We start from the raw sequence: 13,448 nt of genomic DNA on the forward strand, positions 1-13,448 counted from the left end.
TCAGGTATTCACATGTCTACTACCTGTTTCTGTTTAAATTCTATACGAAATAAATTCGATGAGAGAAATTCTTCGTATTTAATTAATCAATTAAAAATTCGTTTTATTATTTAAAATACCTTTCTACATTAATACGTATTTGTTTATTTTATGTGAAATAGAAATGTGAGACTCTGTAAACATGTTGTATGACTAAAGCATCAACATCAAAACAATTACTATTGGTATTGCAAAGTGCAGGTACAGGTAGTGCTCGTTCCTCAATGTTGTGATGTCACATGGCATTCTGCATCGCTCCGCAATGGCACTGTCGTTCATTGTGATATTTCCTTAGCGGATAATAGACAATGACGAGTGTCAAACCAAGTTGACTTCTCAGCAACGCTCGAGACAATGTGCTACATGCAATTATCCATAAAAATTTACCAACAATGCCAACTGCACCATTTTTCATATACAATTCAATGATTAAAATTATTGCCAATATTCCTTGGGCATGCTGTCAACTAAATACAATTCCTTGCTGCATTGATTGAAACAGGTCCGACCTCGCGGACTGCGTGCCGTCTGATCGTCGCGCGTCTTGCTTGATACGAAACACTGAACAATGTGCACCTCCCATCACTCTGTTAACATAAATCTCGTAAATGTCAAAAAGAAGAACGCCCAATCGCAACGGACATAAATTACTTATAATGCTATTTATAAATCTCGAACTGTGCGCTCTCTCACCGACCAATGCCCGACCGCTGCCATCTTCACGGACCTATCGCACTACCGCCTTGCCAACATCGTTGCACGTTTGCGTCTTTGCTTTTTGCCTCGGCGCAACGCGCTTGCTATCGTTTTTATACGGTCACAATCTATCTATACGAAATAAATTTGATTTCTCAGATTGTATCTGTAACGTTTATGCCTTCGTCCGCGCGCGGACTTCTTTATTCTTTTCGGTTTATTCTTCGTTATTCTTCGTCGGTCGAGCTTGCATGATGAATGACGGAACGTACCAACCCTTTCTTGATTTATTTATTGGATTCATAATACAAAAAAAATTATTAATGCAACCAGACTAGGCTTTTAAGAAATATATGTACCTATATTGTTATTATTTGATGTGTTAACAATATTTATATGTTATTTGAGCAAAAATAAAAGATAAGTATTCAAAATATTTGGTTTTGATTCTATAAAAGTTATTGTCTAGCTTAATTAATATTTTTGCTAAAGTATGTAAAAATGAAACAAGTGCTACATATCTGTTCGTTACACTTTGTAATTTCTTTCTTGTTTCATTTGGGAAGTGCTGAAAACATCACAGTTGAATATCGTCTATTTGCAAATCAAGATGCCACAAATTACATATCCATTAGTCCGACGAATTTGGGTCCATTTTCATACAAACCCACCTTGAAGTATATTATTTTATTGCATGGCTGGCAAGCTTGTATTGACGATCCTGCTTTTGCAACAACTACAGAAGCTTTCATGAAACATCCGCAATATGTTGTAATAAGGGCTGGCTACGGAGATGCTTTAAGCGATTTATTATACTTCCCTGATTTGGAAAAAGTACCGTTGATTGGTGAACAAGTCGGCCATCTGATTGAAACCATCCATACCCAAAAAAATGTTCCAACTACACGATTTGAAGTTGTTGGTCACTCTCTAGGAGCACATATTGCAGGAAAAGCCTGTAGCTATGTAAAACACAAGGTACGTTCTAAATGTTTTCGAATATTTGGTCTGGATCCTGCTGCACCAGGTTTTACGGATCCACCTTTAGGCTTGAAAAAAGACGATGCCTTGCGAACTATTGTAATTCACACATCGATAATTGGGCTGTCGGAACCAAGAGGACATTTGGACTTTTACCCGTATGATGGGATATCGCAAGGAAGTTGTGGTGACGAACATGGCGGGGATCACACCATTGCATATTGGTACTTTACATGTAGTATTAATGGAGATTGTGATAAATTCATTGGTTACTTATGCGATGATTATTGGTCTTTCCTTTTCGGAGACTGTGAGAAACAGTATAGTGCATCGATGGGTTATTGGCTGAATAATGATGTAAAAGAAGGCAGCTATTATCTAAGCCCAGATTGTTAACATATTTGAAGCAATTTATATATTGTTTATAATCATTTATTTAATTGTTTGGTTTTTATCTTGTTATTGCTTAAATATTATTAAAAAAACAACGGTCTGTGATTGTTGTTGTTATTGTTATCAAAACAAAATGTTGCAATAATAAATTGCACAAATATGTATATACCCTTATATATATATATATATATATAATGCAAATAAGCAGCTATACGTATATAAAGTATATAGTATCAAATTATAGAATTTAGTGTTGATAGACATGTTGCTTAAACTTTTATTTCTTGGTTCATTAACACCGTATCTAATTCAAGGTGACGTTAATGTGAAGTTTTTCCTCTACAGCAATCAAAATCCACCGATTCCAATAAGTACTTCAGACTATGGAAACTTTGAATATAATCCAAACTTTCGTTATGTAATTCTTTGTCATGGCTACCAAGAAGATTCCAGCAATACATGGTACCTAGACGTCATTAATGGTTTCATGCAAAAACCTAACTACGTTGTTATTACTACTGATTATAAGAATGCAGTCAACGGTCTATTAATTCCGGATGCAGTTAATAACGTTCCGATTATTGCTTCACAAATTGGTGACTTTGTCATTGGTCTTATTCAAGTGAAGGGTATACCAGCTTTTCAACTTGAAGTTGTTGGTGCTTCTCTTGGTGGACAGGTTGCTGGTGAAGTTGGGTTTTATGTCAAAGAACGTGGTGTTCTTTTGTATCGAATATTTGGCTTGGATCCTGTTGGTGCAGGTTTTGAGGGTACCACAAATGGTCTCCAAAAAGATGCTGCTTATCGAACTATTGCAATCCATACATCCGTAATAGGTATTAGGAATCGAGTGGCCTACTTTGATTTCTATCCAAATGATGGGATTAATCAAGGATCTTGTTCAGCAATACATTATGGAGATCATTATGCTGCTACGTATTACTTCATACAAAGCCTTTATGGAAACCAGTTTTTCGGCAAGATCTGTGACAATTTTGTGAACTATATTAATCATCAATGTGATAGCAATCCAAGCAATGGAATGGGTTATGGAGCACTGGACAGTCCACCACCAGGAGCGTATTATTTAGTACCTAATTGCCTTTAGATTTACTGAAATTATATAGTTGCGTATTATTTTTATATATTATTAAAAATAACGGGTTTGCGATTGTTGTTGTTATTATGGTCAAAACAAAATGTTGCAATAATAAATTGCACAAATATGTATATAATGCAATACAAGCAGTTATATATAAAGTAAACCATATCAAATTATAGAACTTGTGGTGTTTTAAAACTACTGCATTGACATGTTGCTTAAACTTTTATTTCTTGGTTCATTAACACCGTATCTAATTCAAGCCGACGTTAATGTGAGGTTCTGGCTTTACAGTAATCAAAACCCCGCGACTCCAATAAGTACTTCAGACTATGGAAACATTGAATACAATCCAGATTTTCGTTATGTAATTCTTTGTCATGGCTACCAAGAAGATTCTACCAACGCATGGTACCAACAGATCATTAATGCTTTCATGCAAAAATCCAACTATGTCGTCATTACTACTGATTATAAGGATGCAGTCAACGGTCTATTAATTCCGGATGCAGAAAATAATGTTCCGATTATTGCATCACAAATTGGTGACCTTATCATAGGTCTCAATCAAGTGAAAAGTATACCAGCTTTTCAATTTGAAGTTGTTGGTGCTTCTCTTGGTGGGCAGGTTGTAGGTGAAGTTGGGTTTTATACCAAAGCACATGGTGTTCTTGTATATCGAATATTTGGCTTGGATCCCGCGGGTCCTGGCTACGAAGGTACCACGAATGGTCTCCACGAAGATGCTGCTTATCGAACTATTGCTATCCACACATCGGTAGTAGGAGTTCGGAATCGAGTAGCTTACTTTGATTTCTACCCAAATGATGGAATTACTCAAGGATTTTGTGGATTATTACATTTTGGAGATCATTATACTTCTACGTATTATTTTATTGAGAGTATTCTTAGGAATCAGTTCATTGGCAAGATCTGTGATAATTTTGTGAATTATATTAATCATAAATGTGATAGCAATCCAAGCAATCCAATGGGCTATGGAGCACTGGACAATGCACCACCAGGAGCGTATTATTTAGTACCTAACTGTCTTTAGATTTACTGAAATCATAAAGTTGTGTAATGTATTTTGTTTGTTTAAAATATAACTTAAGCTATATAAGAACATGAATGACAATGAGGTATGTTAATGAATGTTATTTGTGCAACATTATAAGTTAATCTAAAGCGATAAAAAAGTGCTATGTCAGAATATAAAGTACTAAATTATGATTACAGCTTTATTTGCGGCTTAGGAATGGTTTTTAAATACACTGCCTACCATTCTGATGTGGGCCACTGTCATATTAGCAACAAAATAAATAACTACTTGAGTATGTAATTTGCATTTGGCAAAATCTAAAAAAACATTTTAAAATGATTCTGAACATATGTGCGATATGGAGTGTTTTCTTTGGTTCTGCTCCATTGACAAGTAAGCCTAACAGAATTGATTTAATAAAAATATTATATAATCTCCGCTTTTACAGATTTCTTCAACGTTCAAGTAGATTACAGAATATTTTATCCCAATAATCTTGCCTATCATCAATTCAATTTGAATTCTTATTCAGAAGTTACTTTTGACACAACTAAAAAATATATAATACTAACCCATGGATGGGTAGATGGATTTCAAATAGACTGGTATAACAAAACCATTCAAGAGTTTACATCACATGATGATACAATCATTATCGCTGTCGGTTATGAAGAAGCAATGAATTGTAAATTGTATGTAGGATCAGTTCTACTTCTTGATGCACTTGCTGAACAAGTTAGCAGCCTCGTACTGTACATGAGATCCATTGGAGTCCCTATGTCCAACATAGAATTTGTAGGTCATAGTCTCGGAGCTCACATTGCTGGCATAACAGGGAAAAAGGTATATAGCGAAAGTGGTTATAAAATAAGAAGGATATTTGCATTAGACCCTGCTGCACCTTTAATTCCTCCACTAAAGTTAAATGCTAATCAACGATTAACTAAAAATGATGCTGAAAGAGTGGTTGTGATTCATACTTCCTTACTTGGAAGTCAGGCTGTATTGGGACATGTAGATTTTTATCCGAATGGTGGTACCTCTCAAGGAGAATGTGGCAAACAGTACATATCGAATCATCTTGCTTCAGCTTTGTATTTCTTTTGCAGTATAAATGATATTTGCTTCAATGTCGGTTACCAATGTGAGAATTACAATAAGTTTAAAGCTGGACAATGTTATTCCAATCCAAATGCTCTGATGGGTTACCACGTTTCTGATTCTGCCGAAGGTGTATATTATTTAGATGTTGAGTGTTGAGTAAATTTTGAGATATTGGTTCAATAAAACTGTTGGTTTAGTTTGAAATAATGTATTGGGACAACATGCCGTTCATCCCCTAAAATTTACGAACTTGGTTGGAAATTGGTAAATCTTCGTTCGGCTCATGTGCAAACGTGCAGCCTAGGTACCATCCGCCGATCTGCAATTCGCTGCCATCCAGATTAATCTCAGTCGTCGTACGTCTCCATAAAGTCGTTGTACTTGATGGCGAAATGAGGGTATGTGGCAGCGAGAGAAGCGTATTAAGGAGATATCAACTTAATTTATGTATATTGTAGCCGGGAAAGGGTGGCCCGTAATATATTCCCAGTTTAGTCCTAATGTCTCCTAGGACGTTTGACTGCGGCTAAGTCGGCGTCGTTCGGCACGACGCTTGGCAGCCGCCAAAGCAGCCGAGTGAAGCGCGCCCGACGTTGCTCGCCGCCTCCGTACGTGAGACGAGCGACAGTGGTAATACGGCGGCGTGCGCGAATGTGCCACAGGAGCGAAAGCCTTTCCGAAATATAGACGGCGACGAACGCTTGACGGCACAAACCCCGCCCGACTATAATATAAGCAAAGCCTTTTAATTGCCGGACTAATAACTTTGGCCAGATTACCGTTTTTGGCGCGTTCAGAAGGAGTGCGCACCGAGAGCGCGACGACGCATCGTGCCCCATTGTTCACGCGCAAATCCACGATTCCGTGCTCGCTGGTTTCTCTTTAGATGCTTGTTTACGACCTTCGCGTTCTTTTCTCTTTGCGCACTAAGCAGGAAAACCGACACGAATGGAAAGAAATTACGGCAATGTCTAGTTAACTTATTCGAATGCAAACTGAAATGGAAGCCAAAGTTTTAAAATGATCTAAAAGCCACAATTTAATCTTAAGTTTATAGAAAATTTAGTGCATTATGTACAGATGTTTGAGATAGTAATGCCATTTGCTAGCGATGTTTAAATATTGACCTTTCGGCTTTGAATAAGTGCGAGGATAAAAGGATTGTCGCATAATAAGTACTTACACATTGACATGTTGCACGGTGAAAAGAGAAGAAGGGCGCTTGGAGTGACGACGAGACGAGTGTTTTATAAAGTGGTCGAGAATTCAAAAAGCTGTGTTAAATCTGATAAATGGAGCACCGACACGAGTCACTGATCCAACAATACAAACACTCAAATACGTAGTAAATTCGCATCCGCTCCGAAGCGCGGGCGGGCGTTCGCGCCCCGTGTTCGCTCTCCCGGCGTGTGCGTATGCCTGGTTGGCGTTCCAGGCGCGGGAGCGTAGCACAAGGCAGCAAGCGCTGAGGCCCGACATTCGGAACATTGATGGATGATTGCGCAAACAGTGCATCCGGGCTGCGACCTGTTGCCGACGGTTTGCGAAACGTCGACGACGTTTTACAGCATGGAAAACCCGAGCGCTGGGTCCCACCGTGCGCAATGTATTCCAAAAGCCCGAGAGCGAGGCGACTAGTGTACCGACGCGAATTGCATGCCTCGACGCCGCCGCCACCTTCGTCGACGTCGGCGTCATTGGCATCCAAGTCAGTTGATATGCTATCACCGCCGCTAGAAAGACATCTTCAGCGTTGACTTCTAGCACACCGAACGTGTTTCTACCTGGTTAGACCGGATTGGTATTCGCGACCACAAACATTCCATAGTGCCACCAGTGTCCCGGGGGATTGCGGGACGCATGTTGGCGTGCAATTGTCACCCTCCCGACCAGACGCTTTTTCTTGTCAAACGCTCGGTTAGATTGTCGAAGCTATGCGTATATTTTGTTGGCTAATTTCGTTATGCCCGCGACATTGCTCCACAAAATTAACCAAAAACGACACGAACAATCGCATCACGTCGTCGCATCCGCGATGACGCCAGTAAATGCGCTGTTTGCGCGTTGCGGTTTTTCTAATTATCATTTTGCGTTCTCTGCGCTTGCCACATGAATGAGCGGACGTCAAATGTGTTCGCGTCGGATATCACACGCGCTGTGCTTAACCACTTATCAAATTCGAGAGCACACCAACTGCAACTGCGGCAGCATTAAACCGAAATTTTCCTCTCATAATTTTCAACTCGGTTGCGAGGAAAACCGCCCCGATAAATTATGCATATGAAAATGTCATTAGCGTATTTCATTTTTGATGGCTGGTTAATCTTAATAAATAAACGCGGCGCGGCACGTCTTCGTCGTCGTGACGGCGCATTCATGTGTTTACGCGAGGGTATCCTACATAAGTAAAACGGTACTCTCGGGCGAAGAAACGACGCGCCGTTAATGGCATCCGACCATTCAACACCTGCGATCGGCCATCATCAGCGCCCTCCGGCCATCCGCAGGACGACGTCGACGAAAAGCCCGCTCGTAAACTGCAACCGCATCAAGTCAACGTAAAAGCACTTCGGGACGGTGTGCCATAAAGCCGCCCTTCAAACCAGACATCACCACATAACCCACCACGCGGTGACAACACATGAAAAGTTATTGTCAGCGTCGACTTAGTCGCATTAATCGCTCAGTAGCCGCTGGATGGATGATACGCTTTTATAAAAGGTATCTTTTCTTTTGCTTCCTTTTAACTTTACTATCGACAGGAAAAATATTCAGGTAATTCACGTGCTGAATAACAGAATTCGATTAACATACACAATTTTCAAGTCAGAGGTCGCCGGTAAACATTTTAATGCCTGTCAGGACGAACATGAAATTACAAACATTGGTGCGAATTGCGCGATTGTAATGCGCGACGTGTGCACTGAAAGGGCCCCGACAAGCTGTAAGGCTCGCCCGGAGACTGGGAACCCTTCTTAGAATGGAGGTGAAGTGGTCGAATTCAATCTGCAGAAGAGTGGACTCGGGTACGAGTGATGCGCCAGAAAGCGTGCGGCTTCCGCGCGGCCACAAGTCGACGCCGACGTCCGAGCGACGCTCCAGAATAAAGCAGCCAATTTTCCTCGTCGCCGCGCGCTCGCATATACATCTGCGTTGGCGATAACAGGTCAATTCGAAGAGTGGCGGAGTCACGTCAACTTGCTATGCCTCGACCAACTACTCGAAAGCAACACTCCTTCAACACCAATTGTGCACCCTTTCACGTGTAGAGAGAGTCGACAAAATTTAATCAGATTTTCCACTTTTCAGCGAGAACTTTTTTGGAATGCAATTTTTTTTCTGAAAATCTCCGCATTGATGAAATGAGCTTTCTAGCTTCGACGGTTTACTACTGTGCAATATACCAGATGTTTTAAATTTTTCTGGGATCACTTCTGATACAGTTTTAGATAATAAATAAACATTTAATTGAGCGTTTAAAAAAGATGAAGCTCGATTACTGTCGTTTTCGATGTAATCGTTAGCAAAACAAGTTTGCATAATTCATAACATATTAGAGAGCATCATCGCTGCAGCACCGAAGATCATTAGTCTTGTTCCACCCGAGTAGCAAGCTCTCTCGCTTCCTCTTCATTTCCCGCTTACAATTTTCTTCGTGGTCGTTTTGCGGTTATGCTAGTGCATTCGTGGGCAAGAGTGAACAGCCCAAACACCAGGGGTGTTGAAGACGTCTGTTGACTGACTTACAACAGCTTTATGAAGCGCAGATTGAAAGGGCGACCCGTTCGAAGCGCACCAAGGCTCTCCCGCGCGGACTCTCCCACGTCCCTTCACGCTTTCATCTCAATTTGCCGACTGACACCGGGTGGCTAATCCACCAACCCATCACTACCACACCACAAACGTAACTCTTCATCTGTTTAAAACCAAACTTCTATCCTTCATCATTTGTTACCCATAGTCTCCGATTAGTTGTAAACAAGGTGTGAACAAAAATGTCATCAAATGAGGTGTACCTAATTTGGTCGGTGGTTCATTAGAAACGAAATAGAATCAAGAGCATCTGTCAGCTTTAATTGTTAAATATCGTTTATCCATATTGAAATAACAGAGGATGACAGCTATAATTAATCTGCGTTATTTTGCGATGGTGCCTAAGAAGTAGACGTCCTCCGGGAGCCATCCGACGGCATGGATGGACTGTGGTCGGTCTCACCGGCCATCTCCCTCGGGTCCCACCTAGCTGCTCTCATTCATCGCCCGCCGACGCACACACCGCTCTATAACTTCTAGTTTGTGCCGCCACATATCTACCTATCGAGCGTAGAAATATAAGGACGGTGAAAATGGAATGGTTTATTGCCATCCTCCAATCAACGATATACACCTTTCTTTCCAATCTAATCGATTGCTCGTGTTATACTGCACTTAATCTTCGCCGGTCTCAGTTTTTAAAGTCCTGTTCGATTTTCAAACCAATATTTTTGTCTAGTCCGTGAACCCTTGTGATAAATTATCCTATCACAAATTGCAGTGTTGAGCTTTCTGTCAGGAATTGAGATTAATTCTTCCAGGAACACTTGGTATTCTATTCAAACACAGCTGTCCACCAATCCGGGAGTAGTTGAATTAATAATTAGATCGACGATGTATCCACTTGTTTTATAGATCCCGGATTTGCACAACAAATTAATCTAACAATATTAATTGGTTGTTTGTTTACGATTTTGGTGCAGTGTTTCGTTTCATTTAATTCAAGCTACACAAATTCGGCGCGCATCCGAGTCGGAAATGTTAGGAGAGAAGGCTTTTCATTCAAACACACCACCTTGCTGTTATGAAATTACTTTGCATGCGAACTGAATATCATGCGATACGTATTAGATATGCACACACATTGCACACAGATTTGTGCATCAAACCGTGTGCACTTGCGCGCCACTAATTATTATAAATGCAGTCATGGTCTGATCACAATTATAAGTGGAGTTTCCTTGACGTGTGTGTATGGAAATGAAATTTTTGTGTAAATATATATCTGATTGCACTTCCACCTGGGCCAAATTTAATTTGCATAGAAGCTACAGTAAAAAGTCGCAGCATATTCGTTAGGTTTTACGATTGTCTAGTTTTCGTCGATTTCATCCTTTCAGGCCGGCGGCAGCAAGTGGAGCAAACGATGTCGGACACACGAAGTGAGGAAAACGCGCTCGTAATCGCTGTGGTCGAGGGCTCAGACAGGCGCGATAAAACTGCACGCGGCACACAACCACCACCAGTGGGGCCGAGGTAGCCTATCCCGCGGAAATAGTAAAAAGGTAATAAACAAAATTGTAGTTGACAAAAATTATCCATGCTTTGGTATGTGTGCGTGGTAACGACTGCAAGCAGTTAACACGAGTGTGTACACTCCCTCGTCCAGAGCGAACAGGGCGAGGACTCTTTGCGTTAGTGAAAATTCACTGGACAGAGCAGGCAGTTAAATTACTTCTGATATTACGAAAGCTGCCCATAATTACCATTGCTCGCTGCTGCCGATGCATGTATTGCGTTAGTGGAATCACTGCCCGCGCAAAAGTTCAATATGAATATACAATGTTACACATGCGCTTGAGTGCTGCCTCTTTTTAGCGTTTGGGAGGAGTACATTTGAGTGGCTATCAAAGTTTTTAGTTCCATCTAGTTTCACCTCCCCTCACCCCTATGAAATTCTATACACGCTTTCCTCGCTTGCTCCGACCATAGTCATATTCTCATTTTGAATATTTAAGGGCTAGCATATTGTATTTTTAAATATCCTGCAATTTCCGTAATTCCTCCAAGCTTTGCCGGTTGGGCTACTCATTGCGCTCACCTATAATGAATATCTAAGCGATTGCGCTTATTGCCCCAGCTTTTATCGGCACAGGTCTTATTGCAATGTATTTAATTGTTTTAATGAAAACGATAATTGTGCAAGCCTCCAAATACACCTTTGATTAAAAGTCACATTGCACATATCAGAGTTAATTCGGTTTCAAATTTTGCCGAATATTAGTTTGCCGACTTCTGCTTTATATCATCTATTCACAGTTTTCGTATGCAAGAGACGAAATTGCTAGTCACATAACGGTCCCCCCAGCATGTTCGCTGCCATTCGTGGTGTCATCCTTTTGTCCGTTTGCGAGTTTTCCGACCGAACATACATGCGTTTTGGTGCCTCGCCGTTATTGCGAACTTGTATTTACTTTAATTATTTTATCGGCGTAATTGCAGTAATTTGCAATATCGAGTTTAATTAGAACACTCCGGTTATCGTTGTTATATTTCAACAACTCATTATCGTCCGGCGATGCGAATGGTACAAACTGCCGCCGCCGAGCCGGGCGGGCAAGCCACTCAAAACAAATAATGTAAAATTATATTAAAACCTCTTGCGCCTCCGGTTTCAACGCGGGGCTAGATGCCCGCGTGAATTTTACTATTTTAACGAATTCTCGGTGCCTGCACAATGTACGACAAGGACATTGATATCACCATGTGCAAAGTGGCGAAAGCAGCGTTAAGCTTACGCAGATCGACAACACATGTTCAAAGTCATCGTAATTTTTATCTGGTGATAATGAATATACAAACAATTTTAAATTAAAATTACGAGTATATGGAAGTTATGAAACATCCGGTAGATACATTTCGTTTTGTTGCTGATATCTTTCGTTCCTCGAAAGCTATCAATCTCGTTTGACGAAACAACGCACACGAATACATACATGTGCGAATCGCTAGAGTAGGTATTACCAACTAATACGTTCACGAAACGCTCCAACTTAAATAATGTATGGCATTTCACGCACCTGTTTTGACAACCCAACCTTCAATCACTGTCAAGTAATCAATCGTCTTTTGAAGTTCGATCCGTGATGTTTTCTCCTGCTTCGATGGTGGCAGCGCGCGTCCAACAGTCGAAAACGTTCGTTCGCTTTCTCTGTCGTTTTTCTATTTTTTTGCGAACGCGGAAACTCCTCCGCGTATAATGTTCGACATTTCGACGTTCGCTTTTCTTACGCTCTCAACATTTTCGAATACCTGACAAATGTGATTGATTGTGTTCGATCGACCAGATATCTCTTCCGACAAATGCACGTCAGTCTATAAAGGCAACTCTCTCACCGCCTGAATGCGATTCGTTTATACATCAAATTGCCTTCCTACCTTTTGCCATAATTCTCGTTCTACAAAGTGTCCGCAATAAAATGAAACATGTCTAGTAAATATTACTATGTAGTGGAATTTATTTTTAAACTATATCAACAGTATTTTTGTATTTTCAGTCTTTTTGAAGTTAATTATTCATTTCCGAGGTCGTTAGTTGAATAACTGCTTGATAGTTGACATGTTTGAAAAGACTGCATCCCAAAATTAGTTTTTTGTTGTGCTCTGTGTTTATGTCCGCGTCTAGTTTGAAGTATGCCCGCGGTAGAAGTGGAAGGAAAGTGTCGTAAAAACAAACCCGACCGAAATCTAAATCACGCGAGCGAAAGCGTATTTGCAAAAGCGAAGCGGGAAGTCGACCGAGAGACAGAGAACGCGTTCAGAACGTATGGACCCAAGCACGCTTTCCCCACGCAGGACAAACACGTCGGCGAGCACGAGTGCGAAAAGATGAGAGGGGCGAAACAGAATAGGAAAAACTCTAATTACAAAAGGAAAGTCATTCCTCGCGAACAAACTACGATTCGAAGGCATTAAATCAATGTGTTTTGCGTTTATCTGTCGCTGTCCCAACATCCATCACGGCCCAACTCCACCCACAAGACCCTGGCCCCCCTGAACTTCGAAACGCTCACAGAATACAAGCAACGCAACCCCGGCTCCAAAGTTGATTGCGTACGCTACCAGTCGAGGGTATAAATTTGCAATTATTTTGCGTTTTTATTTAATCATCTTTCTGCGCAGATACTTTCTCGTCTGGGGAGCATCATTGCTTCTATTTCCGGACAAGTTTACTGACATTACATCGCGTGTGGATGGCTGAAAAATGCGAATAAAATTCCAAACTGTTCGGCAGGACTTTGGACGAGCAGTCAATGTCGGATCGCAGAAGTCGCATTA

At 40.8% G+C, this 13,448-nt stretch overlaps 2 protein-coding genes across 2 annotated transcripts; both read left to right on the top strand.

Moving 5' to 3' along the window:
* Positions 1 to 1,236: 1,236 nt before the first annotated feature.
* LOC135803648 (pancreatic lipase-related protein 2-like) lies at positions 1,237 to 2,112 on the top strand. Its single transcript, XM_065317317.1, has one exon. The coding sequence runs from the start codon at positions 1,237 to 1,239 to the stop codon at positions 2,110 to 2,112; it is 876 nt and encodes a 291-aa protein (XP_065173389.1).
* A 2,394-nt stretch (positions 2,113 to 4,506) lies between these two features.
* LOC135804374 (lipase member H-B-like) lies at positions 4,507 to 5,564 on the top strand. Its single transcript, XM_065318238.1, has 2 exons — positions 4,507 to 4,646; positions 4,702 to 5,564. The coding sequence occupies exons 1-2, from the start codon at positions 4,589 to 4,591 to the stop codon at positions 5,511 to 5,513; spliced, it is 870 nt and encodes a 289-aa protein (XP_065174310.1). The 5' UTR covers positions 4,507 to 4,588; the 3' UTR covers positions 5,514 to 5,564.
* Positions 5,565 to 13,448: the final 7,884 nt, after the last annotated feature.

The sequence above is a fragment of the Atheta coriaria genome, unplaced genomic scaffold, assembly GCF_025399875.1.
Source record: "Atheta coriaria isolate IRGN ID8LTWV9N9 unplaced genomic scaffold, Caltech_Dcor_3.1 hic_scaffold_3_pilon, whole genome shotgun sequence".
In the NCBI taxonomy this organism is placed as follows: domain Eukaryota; kingdom Metazoa; phylum Arthropoda; class Insecta; order Coleoptera; family Staphylinidae; genus Dalotia; species Dalotia coriaria.